Source organism: Saccopteryx leptura, chromosome 3 (genome assembly GCF_036850995.1).
Source record: "Saccopteryx leptura isolate mSacLep1 chromosome 3, mSacLep1_pri_phased_curated, whole genome shotgun sequence".
Taxonomy (NCBI): Eukaryota; Metazoa; Chordata; class Mammalia; order Chiroptera; family Emballonuridae; genus Saccopteryx; species Saccopteryx leptura.
Window position 1 is genome coordinate 19,375,695 of NC_089505.1, and position 26,520 is coordinate 19,402,214.

Below are 26,520 nucleotides of genomic sequence, written 5' to 3' on the forward strand. Positions count from 1 at the left end.
CCTTATTTATAAAATGAGACACTAGAACTATAAGCTACTGTTCAGTTCTAAAAGCTTGATTCTATGAGGATGCAAAAATCTTAGCACATTAGTTTTGGTCCAAAATTAATAAATCATTATTTTTGTAGGTTAAAACTTTGATACAGGTACATAATATGTAAAGCGTGTGTGGGGGGGGGGGGGGAGGGGTGCGTGTGCACGCTATCACCAGCAATTGCTACATAATGTTCATAAACTCTACTGCATGAGTGTGTCAGGAGAATGAGGTGACATGGGGTTGCCATGTTACAGTTTATGTCCTCATCCATAAACAGCAGCTGGCCACAGGAAATCCCCCTGGTCCCTCCCAACAATGGAGCCATTCATAGCAGGACAGAGTATAGAGGCTGCCCTGTATCCTGCCAAAGCAAGTGGTTTCCCATGCAGATGCTTCCCATATTCTACTGTTCTCATCTCCCGAAGCTTTGGAGCAACTCAGAATAATACTGAAGCAGAGCTTCAGTTAGTGACTGATGGCTGAAGTATGTCATAAGAAATCAAGAAGTACAGGAAAATTAAAGGAATCTACACTGTAGTCAAATTCTGATGATGCTCACAATCTACAATGGTTAAAGTAAAATAAAATATTAACTACATTAAAGTCAGTCTTACCTGTAACTGTTTTTCTTCCTAGTGATTGTCATCATTTATAGAGCTGTCAATAGGACTAAAAATCCACTTTTCAGTCTATTCCAAATTACTGCCTCGCTAGACCACACCTCACTCCTGCAACTATCTCTACAGCTCCGTCTAAACGTCAAGGGGGCACAAAATAAGAGGAGGTATCTGAGATAGGATAGTTCTTCTTGAATCCAGGGATTAATTAATCATTGAACGATTAACAGTTGTAAGAAGGAGTTCATCAGGGTGTTACTGAGTCCAGATGAGCCATTTAAAAGTGTTGTAAATATTCAAAATAAAGATACAGTGGCTTGAGGGTTTTTTTTGTTTTTGTTTGTTTGTTTTTAAACAGACTAATTAAAACAGGGGTCCCTAAACTACAGCCTACGGGCTGCATGCGGCCCCCTGAGGCCATTTATCTGGCCCCGCTGCACTTCCGGAAGGGGCACCTCTTTCACTGGTGGTGAGAGGAGCACAGGATGCGGCATCCTGGGCACCCTGTGCTCCTGGAGTACTGTATGTGTTGGCGCCGCAAAGCGCAGCGTCGCTCACATACAGTACTACTTCTGGTGACACGGAACACACGCGTCACGGCTCTGGAAGTGCGTCATATCACTTGTTACGGCTAGCAGTGACAAATATGGAACCGACATTGACCATCTCATTAGCCAAAAGCAGGCCCATAGTTCCCATTGAAATACTGGTCAGTTTGTTGATTTAAATTTACTGGTTCTTTATTTTAAATATTGTATTTGTTCCCATTTTGTTTTTTTACTTTAAAATAAGATATGTGCAGTGTGCATAGGGATTTGTTCATAGTTTTTTTTATAGTCCGGCCCTCCAACGGTCTGAGGGACAGTGAACTGGCCCCCTGTGTAAAAAGTTTGGGGACCCCTGAATTAAAAACTAGGTAAAATTGTTACACTGCCTTTATCATTTTTGTAAATGTTAGTAATTTGTTTTAAAAAAGAAACTTTGGAATTATGCCTGATAGTGACTTAAAAATTATTTTATGGATATTCTAAAATCTAAATCTTTTCTTCTACAGCTTTAACCCTGTAAAATTTTAGAAGTTTTCCAAAACTTGAAAGTAATCCTTTACATGGGAATCAATAACGGAATTTATGGATGTTATTCAAAAAGACAATGCCTCAGATATAGTAACAAAAATGATATTGCTATAAAATTTGCATTTAAATAATGCCCAAAATAGAAGTCATACTCAAAGTACTATTTATAAGCTGCAAATTTCCCAGATAGTTTACTATTCATAAAATTTAGTAAGTCTTCTTATAAGTTGTAGTCTATTTACTTTCAGTTTTTGAGCTGCCAAGCATTAAAAAAAAACAATTTAAAATATTTTGAAAATGTAAGGTATTGCATGAAGTAATTAAGTTTGGTATAAGTACTTATTGTATCATATGAATAATCCACAAAAGTACTGGCCTGATTTAAAGGACGTGAGCCAACTTCTCACGCTTCATTTTCTTTCTAACATACAATATTTCTGAACGATAATGTCAAGTGATGCTACTAAGAATAGTAATTGATGTTGAGACACCATGCTAAAGGATCTCAAATTGTCTTAGATTAGAATTAGGGACAGAGAGGAATTTAGGATAGTGGGACATTCTAGTAAAATGCTGAGCAGGCACTCAAAAAATATTTTTAAAAACTTTCTGTGTTAAAGTTTTCTTGCCCACAGGTCTCTGTCACCCTTAAACCCGTCCCACCTCAAATAGTCCAGAAGTAAGGGTTTGAGCAGATAGGAAGGGGCATTTCTGCAACTCCCAGGTCTCCCGTTTAAATAAAAGTAAACCCATTAGAATATCCAAGAGCAAGTCTGACCACGTGGTAGCACAGTAGACAGAGCCCGGGCCTGGGATGCTGAAGACCCAGGTTCAAAACCCGAGGTTGCTGGCTTGAGGTTGCCCAGAGGTCGCTGGATTGAGCCCAAGGTCACTGGCTTGAGCAAGGGGTCACTGGGCCAGCTGGAGCCCCCTAGTCACGGCATATATGAGAAAGCAGTCAATGAACAACTAAAGTGCCTCAACTATGAGCTGATGCTTCACATCTCTATCCCTTTCTGTCTGTCCCTGTCTGTCCCTCTTTCTCTCTCACTTAAAGAAAAAAAAAAAAAGAACACCCAAGAGCAGGAAGATGGGGCTAATGTGTAGTAATTAATGGCACTTTTTTCCTTCCCGGATCTTATTGTTTTTCTTGTATTCTGGACCAACTCTTTAAATAATTGTAAAATACTGTCTTTATGTTACATGTTAATCTCATTGTCTTTAGGGCTATAATTTTTAACAATGTACTCCATTTAAAAAAATTCTATTAGAACAGAATTTTTTTTTCTGTAGGTTTGTTATCTTTAAAACATTGTATCTCCATTTTATTTTGATTTTTATCGGGAGAAATAGATCACCCTACCAGCTAATGTAAAAGAATCAACAGGCAAGTTAGGAAGATTGTGATGCTATAATCAGTTCCTTATAACCTTGAAGTTTATTTAATAAACTTAATAAAAACACTGGGCTAATTCCTGAGCCTCAGGCCCCTTAAGCCATTTTCAACCCCACTGAGAGGATGTATAAATCTCTTTCTGTCCTGACTCCCTTCCACTTCTCAAGCTGCCTCTGAGCTTTGTTCCCTTGGAATCTTCTCTTCAACCACTAGGACTTCTCTGGACCCAGCGTGTTCTCCTTCACCTCCAAGATTTCCTCTGCATCACGAAGTCTTTACTATTTATTAGGCTTATTTTTTAAGGCCACTACTTGAGTATTTCTTCCTTTGGGAAGACTTCTGTAGTCAGCCATTAGAGAGATGTGCTTCTGCCATGTGTTCCATATTCTTTTTTCTACTCACTCATCCATTCATTCATGTATTTAGTCACTCATGCAACACACGTATCTGAACACTGCTTCTACCATAAGCCAGGTCCCTAGGATGCTCTCTGGTGTGCCTGTTTCCTAACTTTATTATTGTCTGCTGGCTGCTTTCCTCACTAGACTCTAAACCTTGGGAGGAGGCACCTTGTTAGTCTTGTTCCTCAAGGTGTCCTCAGAGCTAGATTGTTGATCAGCACATAATACTAGACAATCAATAAACATCTGTTGAATTAATGAATAAACATCATTTTTTTCCATCTTAAAAGACGAAAAGAAACCTGATATGTTTGTTCATTCATGTTAGTTTTTAAGTAGGACAGTCAGAAGTTCACATGGATTATTTTGAATCCTTTTCTTTTTGTAATGCATTCATCCCATCTTTGCATTTTGCAGTTGTTGTTTTCTTTGTTTTGTTTTGGTTTTTTTTTTTGTAGCAGAGACAGAGTCAGAGAGAGGGACAGGCAGGAAGGGAGATGAAAAACATTAATTCTTCATTGAGACACCTTCATTGTTCATTGACTGATTTCTCATATTTGCCTTGACTGTGGGCCTTTAGCAGACCGAGTGACCCTTTGCTCAAGCCAGCGACCTTGGGCTCAAGCTGGTGAGCCTTGCTCAAACCGGATGAGCCTGCACTCAAGCTGGTGACCTTGGGGTCTTGAACCTGGGTCTTCCACATCCCAGTCCGATGCTCTGTCCTCTGCACCACCACCTGGTCAGGCTGTATTTTGCAGTTTTAAAAGTTTTTAACTACTTCCTCTACATGAGACCATGGTCTCACAAGAAGGAATCTCATATACATACACACAAACTGGAGATGAGACCGTGCCTCCTGGCCTTGAGTGCTTACCATTTTCTCTAATGCAAAGATCTTCTTTTCAAACAAGTAGAGAGGTGTAAAGGTAGCATAAACAAACATGTGAGGGGTGGGTGTTGTTGAAGAACCTGAAAAAACAAACGTACATTGTGCTTGTGCCATGAAAATTCTAGCCAGAATGGGTCTATCAGTTGGTAATTCTGACTGTTCAAATTCCTTAATGAACATTGAGATAGAACTAAAGGTTAAAGAATTAAAATTAAAGATAATTCTGTGTCTTTGCTGGTGAAAAATAGCTAAATGGTTCCTAATGTATTTAATATATGTACATCTCAAATGTGCATTCATTTTATAGAATCGCTCATTAACTTTAACTTGATAGTAATACCATTTATTTGCTTTAAAATCATTTTATTTCACTGTAGAAATGTTATCATATAAACTAGTGATCAGTCAATGTAACTTAGAATGGTTTACAAATATTATGTCAAAAGAATGATTTTAACACTCTGACATTTCTTAGCTTTCAGATATAAAAATCTTTATTTTGTATTTAAAGTAGTCCAGGAGTTTTTATGTCATTCCAAGAATAAAGAAAACAAGTAAATAAATCCTAATATGAAGAAGGAAAATATTAAAAAAACTTAGTCTGGAATGTTTAATGCTTGTAGAATCTGCTTCTGAGCATCACTAATTTATTCACGTTTCTTTTTTTTTTTTAGAAATTTATTTATTCCATTTTTTTTTCAGAGAGGAGAGAGAGAGAGAGAGAGAGAGAGAGAGGGAGAGAGAGAGAGAAGGGGGAGGATCTGGAAGCATCAACTCCCATATGTGCCTTGACCAGGCAAGCCCAGGGTTTTGAACCGGTGACCTCGGTGTTCCAGGTCGATGCTTTATCTCATTGCACCACCACAGGTCAGGCTATTCACGTTTCTTAACATTTCTATGTTTCTATATTTGATTTAGTGTCTTTAATGACATGTTCTTTAATGACTCTGGCCAAAATAATAGAATTTATTTTCTTTTATTTTCTTCATTTTTAATTTAAAAGTTGTGTTTTAGTCCTCCAAAAATTAAAGCATTTATATGTAACTGTATTAGATATATTTATTACAGAATAGTATCTTTAGAGCCACAGAATATAAAAAAAACATGAACTAGAATATCTCTTAAATGAATGAATATGTAAAATATAACAAAGTTATAAAAACATGTTTACATGTAAAAATTAAACATTGTATGTTTTTCATGGAACAGAGATCTGAACCCAAGCAGTTTCACTCCAGAGCCCAAATTCTAAACCATATTCTATATTTTGAGATTGACCTTACCAATCAGTTTGGTAGAAAAAAGGCATTGTTACCTTTATTTTCACAAAGAAAGAAACTCAAAGAAAGGTTGAGTCATTTTCACAATGGTGAAGAATTACCAGTGTCTTTGGAATGTTGTATCACGATCAAAAAAGATTGCTTAAGGTATCAATACAAGAAAAATAACTTTTAATACAAAGTTAAAAATATAATGGCTAGTGACTCTTTTATTTAACAAGCTACCAGACATATTTCTGTAAAAATAAAAAGCTGTAATTATTGAAATGTTTTCGTAAAAAAGCATAATACTGTACATATTAGGAAGAAGACAAAATGAAAAAGAAATTCAAGAAAGCATTGTGCTGGAGGAAAATGGATGTGTTTTCAGCCAGGAAAGGAATGGTGAGCTGAGAACTATATCCTACATTCTGGAAGCACCAAGCTATATTACCCAATGTTAGGAATATGAAGTCTTAAAAAAAAAAGATAATGTATAGTATATATTATATAGTCTTAAATAAGATTATACATGTTATATATATAATGTATATAAAGGACACATACTAATATATGGTAATAGATATAATTATATATTTAATATCTATATAAACTGATATATATTTATATGTATATATTTTACATAATTGTATATTAATATATATGCATATTATATAGAATATATAACATATGCTATATTTTACAATGTACTAATATATATTTGTTAGTATATCCTCCTTCATTTAACTGTTGTACCATAAGAACTTGGAAAACCTTGGTTTTGTCTCATATGTAGGACCGTGCCCCAATAGCCATACCCATCTGAGGGCCTAATGATTATGGGCAACCAAGCTTATTTAGATATGTCTAAAAAAACCTAGGTTTCCATGTTCCAAAGAGTTCCAACATTTTGAGAAATCACTAGACAGTTTTTATTCCAGGAGACAAAGAGCTTACAGTCTGACAGTGACTGTTGAGAGTGTTGTACATCTGATGAGGGTCTTGAAATGTGGAATGACCATCTAGATCTTTCCTTTTCCTTTTCTCCATCTTTACTCCTCTTCTTCCCAATGTCTTTTGCATCTGCTTTCTCTAACATTAAAAATAACATTTTTACAATAAGATCTATTTCTTAAATAAATATTTTAACTATAAAACCTCAAACTATAGTTCTTATCCATTGTATTAAAAAAGGCCAAAAATTGTATTATTTAAATGTAAAACAATAACCAAACGTTCCCCAAAACACAACTTACCTCTAATTAGAAATATTAAAATAAAGCAAGACAAAATTTTGAAACTCAATCTGCATTGTAAAATGCTTGCAGCATTATTATTGACTACACGTAGTTTTATTTCAACTATGGATGACCATTTAAATATGATTTATGCATATAAAAATTATAGTGTCTTCTCATTCCATGCTATCTCCTTGGGAATATCATCCACAGTTTAATTTAGCATGCATTTATCAATGATTGCAAAATGTATATCACCATCCTGGAACTCCTAACATATTCTTAAAAGTCAACTCAAATTCAATATGTTCAAAATCATTTTATGATCTCTCCTCATAAATCCATTCTCTTTTTAGTAATCCCCATTTCAATCATAGATAAATACCACATTTTTTACTTTTTAAATATCTCTTAAATTATTCACTGTATCTATAACTTCGCTGTTTCTACCAGCTACCATGGTCTCTAATGTGAACTGGTGCCAGTCTCCAAGCTGTTTTTTTTATATATATACATTCCTGTCACTCACCCTCAAAGTCCCCACCCCCACCCTAAAGTCCTTTCTTCTCAAAGAACCAGAATATTCTTTTGAAAATGTGATTTAGATCATGCGTGACTCTAGTCTAAGTTCTTCATTAGTTGTCATTTTCTTTCTAATGATAAATAATCTTAACATGGCCTAGAAGATTTCATATGGTCATTCTCCTATCTACTTCTGCAGGTTTTCCCAAACCATCCTTAACTCCTCACATCCTTTCCTCCAACTAAATATATCTTCTGCCAGGTCTTCCAAAATAATGTCATTCCTCCTACCTCATAGCCTTGGTATCTGCTATTTCCTCTACTTAGAACACTCTTCCCTCCACAATGCTCCCATATGTGAAAACACAGCTCAAAATTCCTCAAGGAATTCTTCCTTCACACCCCAGACTAGGTCCCCACAAGAAATCCCATAATTTTCTTTATTTCCATGTAAGGCTTATTTCTTAGTAGATGGCTATGATTTTTAAGATTAATGTTAATCTCTATCACTAGACAATAAGATCTAAGAGGTAACGTTCACATTCGATTTTGTTCAACGAGTTATCACTAATTCCTGGAACATTTATTGGAATTGTACTCAGTAAATAGTTTACTGGGTGTTGGCTGGCTGGCTGGCTGGCTAGATAAATGTTAATTTATGATACATGAGAAAGGGATTCCAGGTTCAAATTAGTTGGGGATATACAGAATAAAACAAATTTAATCAGAATTTTTCTTTTGCTTTCTTTTATACTAGTGCATATTACATCACTTTAAAAATGCCTGCAATAAGCAGATATCACACACTTGATCTCAATATATTTTTGAGGAACATCTATGGTAATAATTTCCATTCACTGTACCGTAGATAAGATCCTGATAAGGAATCATTAGACAGAATGTCAATATTTTCAAAAACATAAATATTTGAAAGATCATAATAGAAACTATTAAAGTTTATGAAAAAGCTGAGTTATTTTCTAAAATATTTCATTTTACTTTACAGGCATTATTGCTTATTTGCATGTCTATACAAAATATTTTATAAAATAGAAAATAAAAGATAATACATTTTCCAACTTAAGAATAAAAATAATCTTATATTTGTAAAATAACTAGAAATTTTTTTCTCAAATTTGATCTTCCAGTTATCACATGTGATCAACAGATCATCATATAATTTCTGTTGATTTCACATTTCCTGAAAAAATGAACAGGACAACCTTTGTCCTTTGCTCCTTTGGTTCATTTCACCCTATATATAGCATATAAGCAGGACATGTTTAATGAAAATCGAAACCATAATGTCTTTTCCTATATTAATACTATATTTGTTTAGGACAATTGCTTTTGATTTTTAACAAAAGTAAAATATGGAACAATAATTAACATGTAGTAAATACTATTAGAAGTTCTGAAATCCTAGCAAGGAAGAATCTTAATTATTTTCACAACCCTTAATATATGATGATAACAATAAAGAACCATTAAATTCAGCAATGATGGTAAAGCATGTGGATACAATATTCATATTGAAAATGTTGTGATACAAAATCGCTTACCCTTTGGAGCTTTGTCACTCTTATCAAGTAATTTTAGTGCTATAAGTGAAGTTTCAGTTTTGAATTCTTTGCCATCTTTCACGTCCTTGCCATTTTTCAGTTCTTTCCCATTTTTCGCTTCTTTCCCTGGTTCTTTTAATTTGCCATCGACCTCTGTTACTTTGCTTTCAGGGCAGGATTCATCTGGCAGCTTAAATTCAGGCAGTATTTCTTTCAAGAGCTCCCATACTTTGTCCTTATATCCTGGGCTATGATAAAACACATCAACATTAATTTTCAAAATAAGCTTTAAACTCCACTTCATGAAATTACTGACAGAAAAACTCTACTTCCTATTCACATGACTAATTTTTAACATCAAATACTAGTTAGTAACACCATTATGCCTTCATTCATTCAACAAGCTTTAACTCAGGGCCTTTAGTGTGCTGGGCTTTGCTGATGGAAAGAGATCTGAATTCAAACTATATTTGAATTCAAGAAGACCCTGAATTCAAACTATATTTCAAAACTATAGTAATCAAAGCAGTATGGTAATGGCATAAAAACAGATGCATAGATAAATGGAACAGAATAAAGGGTCCAGAAATAAACTGTCACATATATAGTCACATATATATTGTTCTTAGCAAGAAACAATTCACCATTTTTAGTTAACTAATATTATAGTTGTGAATTGTTCTTATCTCCTATTTCTAATAGACTCCTGATGATTCCATGTCTCTGGTATTGTTATTGACTACTGTGTAGGAAACATAAGGGCAAAATTGTATGCATTCCATCAATGCTGAAGACAAAAATTAAGAAAAGTCTATATTTTTAAACCCATTGTCTCATGACTTTTCTCCACTAACATTGTCCATATTATATCAATTAATGTTCACTTCTCTTAGATATCAAGAAAGAATTTTCTATGAGAAAATGTAAAAGGTTGTCATCTGGACTATTCCCTAAAGGAAAAACACAAGGCCAGCTCTCCTTTAGGAATGTGGTCCTTTGGGAAGGGTGTCTACTATTCCATTTTTTTTCTTCTGAAAAAATTTTTATTTGAATCAAGTAACAGCTAGTTTATCCTGCTGACCAGATGATTTAGATGTAAAATTCAAGTTACTAAGGCCTGTCTTCAATCCCCTCAAACCTGGCCCCCAGAGAGCGTTAGCCGCCCAACATCAGTCAAAGATCAATGACGATTCAATTTGATTACTGTACTGTGGCCTTGATCTTCTTGTAAAAATCAACAGTTGAATTGATGATATGTTCAGATTTTTTAATATTTTTTTCTCTGCAGTATAACCTGATTAATTTTGAGTGACAGTAATTATATGATAGAATTGTGTATCTATAGCCTTTATGAGTAAAATGTAAGTATTTGTGAAATTTTAAGTAAGCATTACATTAAATGGTCTTTCTTTATTTGGACATAAACAATCTCTATATATCTGACTCATCTGAGAGAAAGACTGGACTTTGGACCCAGAATAACTTTTTTTTTTTTTTTTTTACAGAGACAGAGAGAGGGATAGATAGGGATAGACCAGGGGTCCCCAAACTACGGCCTGTGGGCTGCATGCGGCACTCTGAGGCCATTTATCTGGCCCGCCACAGTTCCAGAAAGGGAACATCTTTCATTGGTGGTCAGTGAGAGGAGCATAGTTCCCATTGAAATACTGGTCAGTTTGTTGATTTAAATTTACTTGTTCTTTATTTTAAATATTGTATTTGTTCCCATTTTGTTTTTTACCTTAAAATAAGATATGTGCAGTGTGCATAGGGATTTGTTCATAGTTTGTTTGTTTTTTTATAGTCCGGCCCTCCAACAGTCTGAGGGATAGTGAACTGGCTCCCTGTGTAAAAAGATTGGGGACCCCTGGGATAGACAGGAATGGAGAGAGATGAGAAGCATCAATCATCAGGTTTTTTTGCGACACCTGAGTTGTTCATTGATTGCTTTCTCATTTGTGCCTTGATTGTGGGCTTTCAGCAGACCGAGTAACCCCTTGCTCGAGCCAGCAACCTTGGGTCCAAGCTGGTGAGCTTTGCTCAAACCAGATGAACCCGCGCTCAAGCTGGCGACCTCGGGATCTCGAACCTGGGTCTTCCGCATCCCAGTCCAACGCTCTATCCACTGTGCCACCGCCTGGTCAGGCAGACCCAGAATAACTTTATTCAAAGTTCATCTCTTCCAGGCACACTGTGAATAGGTCTAGGGAATTTGACTACTACGAGCTTCAGTTTCCTCATTTGTAATGAAATATACCTAGTTGATGGGGTCATATGAATGATTAGATAAGATCATCATTTCAGGACTGTGGTTTTGAGTTAGAAATAATATATTAAAATGCATAATGCTTAATAAAATTATTTTAGTATGTGTAATCCAGATATTTGATAACATTTACAATATATATAATAAAAAAGATTTATCCTGAAAGTCTCAAAGAATTTTATATAAAACTATAAAATATTATTCTCCCAAACATTTTTATAAAATGTAAAATTTCTTGAAATTTTCTTAAAAATTAAAAACATTTTCGTTAAAGAAACTTTACTATGTAAGAAAGAGAAAATATGTAAGTAACCTGAAAGTTAAACTTACTGGAGAGTAATGACCTCTGGTAACCATCCTGTGAGAGCATGAATAACTGTGAACTCCCCTAGTTCTCTCCTCTCTGCTACGTGGATGCTAAACGACAAATGCACAATAGTGTACTTAATAAAATTTGAAAGCACAGAGAGGTATATAAGAAGTAGGAACTCTAATAAATAGTGATACAATAATAAAGTAGGATCACAGTAGTTATGCATAATAATGCCAGAAAATATTATTACAACACTCAGATGACTTATTTGCTAAAGCACGTTAGTAGATTCCAATGATGAAAAGTCATGTCTATTTACAAAATGTGCTTTAAGCTTTATTTTAAAAAGATATCAATTAATATTAATGTATATACATAAAATATATTCATACATGCTATATATATTTAAATATACAGAGATAATATATATTTTATCTATTCTGTATGTTATCATGGTGCTTTTTAAAAAATAGAACAGTGTCTTTAATGTTCCGGATTGCAGTAATTATACTTAGATGCCTATGAAATTGTGTATTATGAGTTTCATAAATGACAGGTCAAGATGGGCATCAGATATCTTTATCCAAATCATTAGATAATTTCAGAGAAGCCAGAAACATCTGTACTATCCTGTACAAAAAAGTAGGTTTGCCACCATAGCATACAAACGACATTATGAGTGACCAAATATCACTTTTCTCATTTTAATGTTAAAAATTATTTTTTCTGAAGTAATTAGTCTATTGACATGAATACACATATCCCTGTTCTGCCCAGGAGTCACAACTGCAGTCAACCATATGCCAGTGGTGGTGATGATGGACTGATGTGTCTAAGTATCCCAGAGATAACAAACATCTGTCGGGATAATTCACAATCAAGTCTAAATCCTTCTTCGGATAATTATGTTTAGGAAGTGACTGCACAAACCTCACAGAAATAATGCTTTTTTCCCCTTATATATCTCACAGTGATATTGAAACAACTACTAAATATTAATTTTTAATTTAGAAAGCTAAAACTCATATGACAATAAATAAGATCTGGAAGAAAAAACTGTCTAGACAAATATAAGTTATACCATGCAATTTACGTTTCTCCTAGAAAGCCTAAGAAACATCTTATGTTTAGTCTCATCCTTTATTTCCAAGATGCATTTATCTACTTTTAAAAAAATATCAATTACTCTGTTTCTCAAGTTGTTATAAAATTCTACTGAACTATGGCTTTAAGTGAGACAAAAGGCCACTCCAATTATTCCCATCATGAATTGAATGCTTCACTGGCCTTGCAGCTCTAATTCTCAGAACTTCAAATGAGGTTTGGGAAATAGGTATGCTATCATTTCTTTCAAAATAAACAAAGATGGTTGTCACCAGGTTGAATGCTTAGTAGTGTTCAGCTATCTAAAAAGATCTGGGATGAGTTACTTATTCATTATTTATTTCTTACAGGAAGAAAATAGTTGAGCTTAGATTAATTTTTATAAAAAATAAAACAGAGATGAAGATCGACTAGTATTTAATCAGTAGATTGACAATGGTGTCCTTTCTCAGCCCATATGTCAGATGCTCAGTTGCTCTGAAGGACAGAAGAGAAAACTTGAGGGAATCTCATGCTAGAGGTCAAGAGCATCGTCATAATTAATTTGCTTTAAAGGTTAGTTTTATCAAAACAAGATTATAAAACCTGTATCCATGCAACCTGTCACACATGAAGTGCGGTACATCTTAACACACTAAAAACAAATAAATAATGGGATGAGTTTTATAGAAATCATTGAGATTAAGGGCTGCAAGCTCAGTGAAACCAATTCCCGGTAGAAAGTTGAAGGTTAGAAATAGAAAAGGGGAATGAAGAAGATGGCCCTGGCCGGTTGGCTCAGCAGTAGAGCGTCCACCCGGTGGCGTGTGGAAGTCCTGGGTTCAACTCCCAGTTCCTGGCCAGGGCTCACAGAAGAAACGCCTATCTATCTGCTTCTCCACCCTTCCCCCTCTCCTTTCTCTCTGTCTCTCCCTTCCCCTCCAGCAGCCAATGGAGCACACTTGGTCTGGTTGGGGCCGGACTGAGGATGGCTCCATGGCCTCCACCTCAGGCGCTAGAATGGCTCCACCCAAAACAGAGCAACGCCCCAGATGGGCAGAGCATCGCCTCCTGGTGGGCATGCCGAGTGGATCCTGGTAGGGCGCTTGTAAGAGTCTGTCTGACTGCCTCCCACTTCTAACTTTGGAAAAATTTAAAAAACATAAAAAAAAAATAAAGAAGATGGCAGGAAGAGCAGTTGTTTGGTGTGTTACCTTGGGAGAGAAAAAGGATGTTGAGCTAAAAAGAATACACCCAAAACAGACCTGGTAGTCCAACTGGTGCTGCTGTGTTTATAGGAAGGGAGGGGCTGAGCTTTGAGCCAATAGCAGATGAGATCTGTTAAATGTTGTGTGTTCTGTTGAATGCTGAGATGCTATGATGTACTTGTGGGTGGGGGAAAGGTGTCAAACATTACCTGGCGCAGTGTAAGTGAAAATTGTTCCACCAAGCAAAGACACAAAGCTGACATGCATTGGCAACTCAAGCATCTAAGCTTTTTTTGTGTTGCTAGAGACAAGACGGAATAACCACAGGTCTCTGCATGTGAACTCTAAGAGAATAAACACAGCAAAAATGTCTCATCCATGTTGATGCACAAGTCATGCAAGAATATAAGCCACAGGGAGATTTCCTAAGAATACTGAAGAAATACAAGTAACTTTCATGATCAGCATATTAAAAAGAACCAATGTTACCAAAAGCATGAGGAGCATTTTGGCATCCTTCAAAACAGTGCAGGTTTTTCGAGATTAGCAAATTATCATTACATATACAGAACCTAAGCCTTTAACTGTATTCCAGTATATATTAGTATGTAGATGAACCAATATTTTCTCCTACAAAACAACTTTTTTCTCCTGTTAAGCTGAAGCATTATTTTCTGTGATTGATTGTCCATTCATATTCAGAGAGCATTGAAGACAGAATAGTTTTGGGGCACTTTCACTGGGGGGAATTTTCTTTGATTGCTGGCTAACCCATTAGTTCAAATTAGTGGCTTTGTCATATTCATTTTTATTTAAGAGAATCGACATTGTTTGGAAAGAAATCTTTTTAATTTGATTTAAAAAATAAAGTTATGGAATATGATGTAGTATAGTTGTTTTTGCTGTAGTTTGCCTTTTTGCTTTTAGACAAGCAGGTGATAGTTCTGCACTCTACATACTCAACATTTGCCAGCTTAATGATAGCTTTAGACAAAAGCATCGGCCAGAGTTCAAATTCACAAGTTGTAGCTGGAAGCAATAGATTGTTATCTTCATCAAAAGGTAGAAAGTCATCAATGGTTATCTTTCTCCAGCAACCCTACAAGTGAGAAGAAAGGAATACACCATTCGTGATTTATATTATTCTCACTCACACATTCTTATATGTATACTGCTGACATTACTTACTATTTTATAAGTATATATATATATATATATATATATATATATATATATATATATATATAATTTCATTTTAACTCCTTACATTTAAAGACTGACATACTAGTCTTCAATACTACTCTGGCTGATAGTTCTGGCTTCTTGTTTTATTCAATGTAATTACAGCCCATCCAAATAAAGACATAGTTAAGCATCTGCCTGAATTTATGAGTTTTTCTAAGTGCATTCTAGGATGCCACATCCTACATAATGCAGTAAATTACAGTGTTTTAAGTAGCAGAACCAAAACAGTATACAGCCATACATGAGTTTGGGCATAATTAAATAATTTAACAGTCATAATAAAAATCCTCCAAATATAACAAAGGGAAAGCAATAACTCATTCGTTTCTTTCAAGGAGCCCAAAGAAGGCTGGCATTGGAAAGGAACTGACAAGCTTGGATGTGTCCTTGTGGCAGTACTATCAATCACTGCAGACAGAAAACTGCTCTGCCTTAGAACGCTATTCTTTATGCTACACAGTGCATTCTTGTCTGGCTGATGTCAAAGAACCTTGATGCCATTTACTCTTGATCCAAACTGAAAATAATGGGAATGCTTTTATGGGAAAAACTGGTATGAAAACCTGAACTTTAAATGTCATGTAGAAAGGCTCTGAGAGGTAGGTTTGTCTCTAAGAAGTGATAAAGGTAATTGCTTTATTGGGACATCGGCAAAAGAAAGAAGAATATATGCAATAAGGCAGAGAAGGAAAATCCATGTCCAATCAGGAAAAAAAAAGGAGACTCAAGGGGTGTGATGTGGCCGGGAAGGAAAATCAATGCAGGGCAGAAGATGTGTCTCCGGTGTAATTAGACTGAATTAAGCAGTAGAAGGAAACAAAATATATTTTTATTAACATGATTCTTAAATATTTGCAGTGAACAGTCAAGGATAGACGTTATATGCCAAATTAGAATTGAAAGAGAAAAATAAATAAATCATGTATGTCTGACAAGGGACAGAAAGAGAAAAAATAACAATACAGTGTATCTTGTCAGAAAGAATTTACTCTAAGTCTTCACTACACCTAATATGCATGCAGGTGTGGACTCAGCCCTCGCACCTGGCTGAGATGCTAGAGGACGGAGCATTAAAATGAGACAAGAACTGAGCAAGTTTGGGCACAGGAGCCAGAGCAAGGCCAGAGTGTGGAAACAATTGTGCCAAACATGGCCAGCAATCACTGTATAGCCCTTCCATCCCCATACCCTCACTCAAGACCCATTGTTCGGTGAGTGAGCACCTGGTGAACAAACCGTGTGCTTTTCCCTGGCTCTACCAAGGGGCAGGAGGAGAAATGGTCTCATCCTTTGGCTTCTATAGTAAGAGGTAGCGGCGGGAAAGAGAAGGAAGGAAAGAATAAAAGAAAGAAGGAAGGACACAAATAGTGAGTGTTGAGAATCTACTATTTGTTAGGATCTTTGCTAGGTTCTTTTGCATAATTACCACATTTTATCTTCACCTGTATTCATTCATGACATGTCTTTTATTATCCTGAGAAACGTGGACCCTTTACCTTTGTATACCAGGGACCTGAAAACCTCAGGTGGCCCAACAATGGGTCTAGAAATGCTGAGGGCCAGCAAAGCTTTGTCCTACTGTCAGTGAGTGAAACTATGACCATGCACTTCAGCAATGAGTGCCAGCAAGCTGCCTACCAAAATAATTCATATGGAACCAACTGTATCTCAGTACTCAACGGTCCAGAAGCGTCCCCACAAGCCATTCCTTAGATGAGAGCAACGAGGAAACTGAGGCCTCTGCACGCGAGGCTCAGTCTTTCTGACTGGCCTTCTTCCCTCAAGGACTGACTACGTGATCTAAAGAGATGGCTTCGATGTTTGGATGAGTTTTAGATTTCTAAATTGAATTAAATAGCTTTTTTTTTAAAAAAAAAAAAAAATGAATCTTAGTAGGTTTGGGTTTGGGAGGAATAAGTAGAGTTAAAGAGAAATAAATCACATTTCCTTTGCAAAATGGAGTGCAGTGTTAAGAAATCTGAAAAGAAGGAAGGGTGTCAGGAAGCAGGGGGAGAGAGAAAAAGAGATTGGAACAGACAGGTTTGGTTTAACGTTCTGATGCTGTGGCTGAGAATAATTTTGAACTCCATCTCAATTCAGGTTTAAGTGAACGAGCAGAAGTGGGGGCCAAATAAATATCCAGGCATCGGACCTTCTTGCTCTTTTCATGTTCACCTTCTTTCTATGATGCCTCAACCCTATCTACTGGGTTTCCACTTTCTTAGCAACACATCTTCCCTCTCCCTCCTCTGCACACATTCAAAACTCTGAAGTTTAGTCTGCCGAATCTGTTTCCTCGTTGATAAAGTAGATACAGGAATTTATGAAGTTACTTTCTCTTCCAGTAAGATTTTGACTTTCAAGGTCTCTTGTCTTGCTGTGAATATAAAAGACAAAGCCGCAAATACTATTTTGGATAAAAGAGGCTAAGATGACCTTCCTTACTTTTACCTTCCCACTGTAATGATCCTATTCATTCCTAAGCACTGGCTTTTCAACATTCTCCATCCAAGGAAGATAGATGGCTTGGACTCATTAAGGAAAATTTCTGTTCTTAGACCTGTACAATGGAATGGTTAATTTTCATACCTACCCCATTCCTTCAAATGTTCAAGAACATTCTCAGTAACTCGAACCAGTTTCATGGGTATATGACCTTCCGCACAAGACTCCATGCTTAAAAGGACCTCATGCTTGGTTTAAAGTATTGCTATCACTGCCTTGCAATTCCTAGCGAGTTTTGAACAAGGGGGTCTGCAACTCATGTAGCTAGTCTGGCCTGTGACTCTGGGTCCTTAGACATGTCATTGTATCATTAAAAACCCAAAGGTGTCTAATATAGTTTAGCAATGCTAAATGTTGTGTGAGTCTACTCTGACATGTTAATTGAGGGGCTTTTCATTCTCTGTTTGTACTTCTTACTATCCCATTTGCTTCCTTATGGGCAGAGGTAAAACTTTCTGCATTGGTGTAAGATTTGTTAACCTGAAAACAAGTCTCAAGTTTAGGACAAAAAATGAATGGGGTCGGGTCCCTCAGCAGCAGCAAATGCCAGGGAGAAGGAGCAGACCACGGTCAATCCCTTCCTCCTGCTCGTGACCCTGAAGCCACATCCCAGAGGAAAGAGGAAGGGAGCAGGCGCTGTGTATCCAGCTGCCCGCACGCACTGCCTGCCTGCCATGTAGCAGAGGAGAGAACTAGGGGAGTTCACAGTTATTGGTATTACAGGAGAAATAACAGTGTTTCTTATGAATCCCAAATCACATATGCAGGACATTTTCCCCAGGAACTACCAGATTGATATCTTGCATAAACTGTATCTTTTTTTTTTTTTTAGGTCAGGTGACAGTCTGTAATGCAAATATATTTCAATATTAAAGACAAATGAATTTTAACACACCTGAGCTAGCACTTACCATCCAATAAAGTTTCACAACATACTTTCCGTAGCTGTTGAACAAAGGCACGTGGCCCTTCACAGCCTTGCACAGAGAGTATATATGCTCCCAGGGCTTCCAGGTGAGAGGAGGAGGCTCCCCGGAAGTCCCTTTGTAGTAATTGCTCAGAATGCTCCCATTGAAGACTTTCCACACAGCGTAGATTTCGCTGATAATCCACCTCATCAGCTAGAGACAAAAACCATGAGTGTTAATTACTTTTCAGTGGTTGGTACGGTAATTTAGGGGAGAAATCAGTTGAAAAACTACTTCCGTGTACAAAGAATAAATACTTGAGACTGACCTCATACAATTTATGTTTTTCTTCATTTGTTTTATCTAGGAACTTCCTTAAATTTATTGAGTTGAAAAAGGCCAATCAGATGTCCTCTTCCTATCTAAAAATACTACAGATATATTTTTCTTCCCTTGAAAAGTAAAAAGGCTAAAATCTATATACGTCTAGCATTCACGTTTAGAATTTGTTTATACCTATATTTTTAGACTAAAACATATGATATAAAACTATTTGGACATAATCTTGTGCTAATCAGTACACCCTCCTTGAAAAATGAAATATTTTGATTTTCATATTGGTGAAGATGTTATACATAAGAAAGACAAAGGGTTTGAGTCCATAATGACTATGCTCCACTCCTCTACCTGGTCTGAAAAGAAAATAAAAACTTTCCTGTGTCTGAAGGAACTACCTTAGGGAAGTGGCACAAGTCTGCTTCCAATGGATAGAAGCCAGGGTGGGGCGGTGGCCAGAAGCAGGCCTGCTGTGCTGAATATCTGGGTTGTTTAGAGCAGTGGTGCCTAACCCCCGGGCCGCAGACCGGTACTGGTCCATGGGCTATTTCGTACCGGTCTGCAGAGAAAGAATAAATAACTTACATTATTTTTGTTTTATTTATATTTAAGTCTGAACGATGCTTTATTTTTAGAAAACGACCACATTCCCTCTGTTACATCGTCTAAGACTCACTCTTGAAGCTTGTCTCGGTCAAGTGATACATTTATCCATCCCACCCTAAAGGCCTGTCCGTGAAAATAATTTCTGACATTAAACCGGTCCGCGGCCCAAAAAAGGTTGGGGACCACTGGTTTAGAGGACATGTTGCAAATGCATTCCATGATTTCTTCCACATTAGCAAATCAAACAGTATCACACCCTACTCTTGAGGAGCAACTTGAAGTCAATGGCTAATCACGAGTTTCTGGAAGAGAGATGCCTAGATTGTGAGAAGCCAGGACCCAGGCAGGGGAAGTGCGGCATAAGCAGGGCTGACCCGAACATTTTCCCACAGTTCACACGCTCAAGTCAACAGAGCTTCTCTTTTCCTGTGAATGTGTGGAGCAGTCAATGTCAGTTATACCAAAACTCGCCGGTGAGCCAGGGAGAAGTGAAACTGGGAATGGTGTAAGCAGGTCCGGAAGGCATTTTGCAATGAGGTTTTAGTTCATACTTTTGTACATACGTACCTCACTGCAAACTAAATGTTCATTTACTGAAAACAAGTCAAACAGGATTTCATTCTTCACAACTACTGGAGCCTAAAATAAATTTTTAAAAAATTAGACTAGCAAACAGTAACTCATGTGTTGTACACAGGCCAAACCTGATTTCATTTCTTACAACCAGAGAAGTTAGAAAAAAATAAAAAGTCAGCACATTATTCCGGTTACAGGTGTAGATGACATTAATTTAATATTATAATGCCTATAAAAGACATTTTCACATACAAATTAAATGTAATAAGATAAAATATATGCAGATAAACAGCATGCAAAACTGAGAGTATAAAGTTGTAATTTGAAATTTAAATGAACCACTCCAGTTAAAACTGATGCTCAGTGAACATCTGGTAGCTGAAAAAATATCTTCATCTTGGATAAAAAAAATATTAACTATGACAGCTTTTTAAATTATGGCCCTACTTTAAATCTTCTTTGTTTAAAAAGTTAATTTAATCATTATTATTTAATGAACATTAAGTTGCTTTTATATATTTAGTTCAGTAAGAAATAAACATAATACAGAAGACTATGACATACCCACTTTTAAAATTAATTTCAATTCATATCAAGCTTGTATATTTAAGATATTAAGTTAACATAAACATGGTTTTGATTATTGAAAAGACTTTTATAAAATGTAACACCACCCATTACTCTCAATTATCTGTACTCCTAGTATCATAAAAACTCAATAAAATATTATATATGTTTGAGAAAAATTTACCTAAAACTATCTTAAAGGCCTGAATTGACACATACTTACTTTCTAAACATCCTTAGTTTATGTGTGCGTATATATGTACACATAGTATACATACACACACATATATAATACATTGTATATATATCTATATATATTTACATGTATATATAACATATTTATATATACAGGGGTATATATACATACACATAAGCATCTTTATATATACATATATACATATGTATGTGTCTATATACATTATATACATACTGCTTTGACTGATTATGATATAATATTCCTAAAATGCCCAAACTTTTCAGCAAGTATCAATGTTCATTAAAATTGATTAACTAAATATTAATCATAATTGATTATAATTTGTCAATAAATTCATTAATTATAGATTAAATAAGTAGTGGATACCTAAAGTTTGAGAGGTTAGACATAAATACTAAAGCAGATGTCTCTACAATGGTATTTTAGCATCTTTATCCTCTATGTCTATATGTGGGGCAAGATCAATCCTCAGACATCTTACATCTATCTGTTCAATATAATCAGCACTCAAAGGCCTGAGCCACCATTAAAAACCTACATAATTTTATTGGTCACTGTGAACCGAATAAATTCAATAAAATGTTTTTCAAATAAACAGATCTTCTCACTCACTCTTTGATCAGGGTTTGTTGATCTTTTTGAGAGAATGGCTTAAATCCAGGTTTTAAGTTGTTTAATAATTTAGCTTGTCTCTGACTTAGGTCATCCTCTGATTTCATCTTTTGTTTGGGGGTATGTTTCTAGGCTGTACTGTGCTTTTGAAATTATGGGTTGCAATTATTTATTGATTTATGAAATTAGATTAAAGAGTCAGGAATAGATACGTATTATGCTCAGGACTATCTATCTATCTATTCATCTATCTATCTATGGATTAGAAAAGAATAAATCTTACATAAAAAGGTGATTACTACTTTGTAAAATTTTTGTCTAAACATTATATGTCCTTATTTAATGAATCCCAATGTAAAATGTATTTATCACTGTGGACCTAGATATTAGAACTTGAAAATCTATCCTAGGACTTTCTTACCTAGCTAGACTTTCAGTTCTGGTTATTCTGATTGGCACACCAACATAATGGGTCAAGAGAAGGTGTCAGTGCACAGGGGGCGTGATCATAGATGGGTGGCAATATTATGATAAATGTTGGTGGAAGTATCATCAACCACAATGAATAAATTTATTTAAGGTACCTCTCCGAACAAATGTATGCTAAAAAGAAAAAAAAATATGGTTTATAACACTTTTCTACTTATTCAAATTTATAACACTCCCATTACATAGTATTCAAATCCTTTATTTGCATGAAATGCAAACTGCACTTAAATTGAGGGGAGCCTGAATATTATCAATAATACATTGATAATAAGTGTATTATATTAACATCATAAATTTGTATTCTTCATGTCAATGTCATCTGACATTGTAAATAATTTAAAGGCATGCTTCATGTATATTTGATTTCTTGTATCTAAAATGTCTTACAAGTAGACATTCGATACTCTGATGAACAGAGATGTATCTTTTTATATTCTCATTTTAGTATTTTTAAATAGAAGATTATCTTTCTTAACTAGTAACAATAATTGTAAAATAAGGTGGATAAATTGTATTTTCTTTCCTTGGTAGCATAGCTTATAAAGGATAAACCTTTTAGGAATAAAATCACTTCTGTAGAAAGAAATTTTCAATAGATTCCATAATGTATGGAAGAATCAGTTCCATTACAACCATCGGAATAGCTAGCTAGTAACTAATTAAGCCTCCTGATTTTTCTATGCATTAAATTTAAATAAAAAGAGATCCAACAGGGAACAAAAAGGCAGTGATAATTAAGCCCTTGGCAACACTAAATATATTTAAGTGAACAGAGCTATTCGTAAGACAAACTAGTGGGTCTAAAGCTTGTTGTACATAAGTGCTATTTAAAATGAAGGTTTCTTGGGTGATGTCCCGGTCAAGATGGGACAGATAAGTATACCCAGAAATGAAGGTGGCCCTTGAAAAATGGTTCAACATTCCCTGGAAGAGAGAGATCCAGGTGCAAATCTTTTGGACTGGAAATGAATGAAAAAAAGAAAAAAAAAACAACACTAAAGTAAACAGACCTTCATGCCATTTAAGTTCCTGCTAAAAAGCAGAAAGGAGAAAGTCAGCCAGAAATTAAAAAGTACCTCCTCACAATATTTTAGTCTATAATTTGATATCATGGAAAGAAGCAAAGGAAAACTTGAGGCTCTACACAAAATTTCAATATTCTTTTGGAAACCAGTATAAGAAATACTCAACTGTACTGATAGACTTTTGTTTCTCATTTAAGTGCCAAAGATGTAATTACTTATTATTCCTGAATTCCATGGGAAAAGTTACTCTAAATAGTTTAATAATTAGCATAGTATATCTATCTCATCATTAATATGTATATTTATTTAATAAAAAAATATTTCTTACCTGATTTATTAAAAATTCCTGTGGACGTTTCCAGGAATAAATTTTCAATGATGGTGGTAATTCAATCTTGCCTTCAGGATCTTCAAAAAAATGCTACATAAAGATACATTGAGTTTTATCTCCATATGTTGTTTTTTGTTTGTTTGTTTGTTTGTTTGTTTGTTTTGTATTTTTCTGAAGCTGGAAACGGAGAGACAGTCAGACAGACTCCCGCATGCGCCCGACCGGGATCCACCCGGCACGCCCACCAGGGGGCGATGCTCTGCCCCTCCTGGGCATCGGTCTGCCGCGACCAGAGCCACTCTAGCACCTGGGGCAGAGGCCAAGGAGCCATCCCCAGCGCCCGGGCCATCTTTGCTCCAATGGAGCCTTGGCTGCGGGAGGAGAAGAGAGAGACAGAGAGGAAGGAGGGGGTGGGGGTGGAGAAGCAAATGGGCGCTTCTCCTATGTGCCCTGGCCGGGAATCGAACCAGGATCCGCCGCACGCCAGGCCAACGTTCTACCGCTGAGCCAACCGGCCAGGGCCTCTCCATATGGTTTTATTAAAATAAAAACAAGGATTTCATTCTCTGATGGCAGGCGGAACACACTATGCACCTGACCCAGTCAGTGCTGGGCTGCAGCATTTGGTGCGCCCTCCCTCAGTGCACAGTGCTGTCGCCACACTGGCGTCCTAACCGAAAGGCTGGAGGTTGACCAGAGTCCCCTCACTCAGTGTGCCCTGTATTCCAATCTCTCACCACCACACCGTGAATTCTTTCCTCGGTTCTGTAGCCTCCAAGCCTCTGCTTTCTACTCATTTTCTCTGCAGCAAAGGCGTACATAGTTTAGAAGTTGGGCAAATGTCTTGAAATAAAACTATATGCAAAATTTTCAGAATACTTTTCTGTAGTTACCTCTGGGATTCTGGACAAGTACTAGCTACTCTGGCTGCCCTTGACAATATCCTCTCTCCCTTCTGATGTGAGCCCCAAGATAGTACTCTCTATGTGGCCTCTAATTACCATGCCTTAATTAATAAGTGTCCTTGAGAGACACAAGCAAACAAAACAAAGGCAAATGTGGAGCTCATCCTGATATGATTCCCTTTTCTCCAGGATTTGAGCCCCCTCACATTAAGTCACTAGTAATCAATCTTTCTATGTCGTTTTGCTTTGGGGATTTCGTATATCCCCTTACAATGCTTCATACACTTCTCAGGTTGGTTCATCCATCATATCCTCCCGTTCCCATCACTTTGCTGAAGAAGGGAGACCTGACTCTGGACTTGCAGGGAAGGTTTAGCTCCTCTGAAGCTTACATCCTGATCGCTGGCCTCACATCTAAGAAGCCACTTTCTGTAAAATTCCAAGGATACCTGGCAGGCGTCCCCAAACTACGGCCTGGCCCATGGGCCACATGCAGCCCCCTGAGGCCATTTATCTGGCCCCCAACCGCACTTCCGGAAGGGGCACCTCTTTCATTGGTGGTCAGTGAGAGGAGCACTGTATGTGGCGGCCCTCCAACGGGGCTGAGGGACAGTGAACTGGCCCCCTGTGTAAAAAGTTTGGGGACCCCTGTTATAGTCTGATGCTTAAGGCAATCCATCCTGGTAAAATATCAATGGTGCAGATCACGGCTAAGAGCGACTGTACCAAAATGTCAGAGAAATGCGATCACAAGGCTTGGAGTGTCCACCACTCACTCCAGCAGAGAGACTGCTGCTTCTCGAGCTGTGAGTGCTGAGGATGAGGAATGGAGCTGGGGGTGGGGAGCAAGGTTCTCTCCCGGATGACACCGCCTGGCGCTATCGCAATAAACAGGGCTTGAGCAGGTGCTCAGCTGCTCCCCTTGATCTGCAGTTGCTTGGCTCTTTTTCTCTTCGTGTCAGGTAAACTTGATTTACATCTTCTTTTTTTTAAAATTTTTTTTTAATTTATTCATTTTTAGAGAGGAGAGAGAAGGGGGGGGAGAGAGGAGAGAGAGACAGAGAGAAGGGGGAGGAGCTGGAAGCATCAACTCCCATATGTGCCTTGACCAGGCAAGCCCAGGGTTTCGAACCGGCAACCTCAGCATTTCCAGGTCGACGCTCTATCCACTGTGCCACCACAGGTCAGGATTTACATCTTCTTGATGTAAGTTCACACACACTCTCCATAAATTTTGAATTGCTGCTAAAAATATATAAAACATGACCATTTTCATCTGAACCCAGAGAATCCAAAAGCCCTCTGCATCAAAATTCCATGAGCACGTCGGTAAGCTACACTGGACGCATCCTACCCACATTGCTCCTGTGAAATTGTTCAAGCATTGAGAGGCAGAAATTAGTTATTATGTTTATCAAATATCTTTTGTAAACAAATTACTGATATGAATCACGTAGTTTGTGATTCTGCATTTTGTGAACAAAATGTAAATGCCACTAAGTACTATCACAAAGTGCTCTAGCAAATAAGGACTCTGTGAGTTCAACCTAGCTATTTTGAAACATCTCTCTAAAAACAATCTTTCCTATAATCTCCAAATAACAGCCTCCAAATCTGCAGAGGTATCTCATTTTCTGAACTACAGTCTCCAAGTGCCTGGTTCCCATCTCCAATCAAAACTGACAAGCTAACCTGTCCTATTAACTTCTCTTTATTTTATTATGACTCTTTGGTCACCTCTTTTCTCCCCTTTACTCAAATATGATTCCCCAGTGCTGAGGACTAAGGTTTGGGAAGACGAGGTAGGATGAGGGAAGACAAAAATAGAAGTTCCCTTTTGAACGGATACTAAGGAGAAGAGTGAATACATTCACAGGTTAACAGTCTCATTTCATTGTAAAGGTAAAGACCAAAATGAAATCTAGCCACTTCCAAGTTTACTTACAAATATAGGGCTCTTTCCCATTTTGTCCTTTTCTTTTCCACCTTTGCCTGTGTCCCACTTTTCCGCATTGATGTCAGCTTCACTCCATTCTGGCCAGATTGGAAATTTCCCCTTCTTCTGTTCAACAGAACTAGATTGTGTACTACTGAGAGAGTACAAGCTAGAGACAGAGGCGGAGGGAGGGGGGTTAGTTTCAATTCAAATCTCTTAGGTAAAATGTTAGATTAATTGCATGACGTAAACTCTGCTCTTGTTAGCAGTCATGTTAAACACCTTTTTCTATATAGTCATACCTGAAGCCAGATAGCTTCCACGTGTTAGGGTTCTAAAGGCTGAAGTATCCAAACTAACTATTTTATAAATAAATGTTGAGCATTAGTCCCTAT

The 26,520-nt window shown here is 36.7% G+C and overlaps 1 protein-coding gene across 3 annotated transcripts in view; it reads right to left on the bottom strand.

Moving 5' to 3' along the window:
- The window catches only part of ADGB (androglobin), a 139,311-nt gene that overhangs the window by 91,092 nt on the left and 21,699 nt on the right, over positions 1-26,520 (bottom strand). For 2 of the 3 annotated variants that reach the window (XM_066373048.1, XM_066373047.1), the window contains exons 2-10: positions 26,135-26,294; positions 23,282-23,374; positions 20,035-20,106; positions 18,529-18,738; positions 14,827-14,966; positions 11,594-11,680; positions 8,998-9,245; positions 6,633-6,767; positions 4,402-4,496 (exon numbers count right to left, since the gene is read on the bottom strand). In XM_066373048.1, coding sequence (XP_066229145.1) covers positions 4,402-4,496; positions 6,633-6,767; positions 8,998-9,245; positions 11,594-11,680; positions 14,827-14,966; positions 18,529-18,738; positions 20,035-20,106; positions 23,282-23,374; positions 26,135-26,294 — 1,240 coding nt within the window. The remainder of the gene's footprint in view (positions 1-4,401; positions 4,497-6,632; positions 6,768-8,997; positions 9,246-11,593; positions 11,681-14,826; positions 14,967-18,528; positions 18,739-20,034; positions 20,107-23,281; positions 23,375-26,134; positions 26,295-26,520) is intronic. The other variant, XM_066373049.1, reaches the window with a different exon arrangement.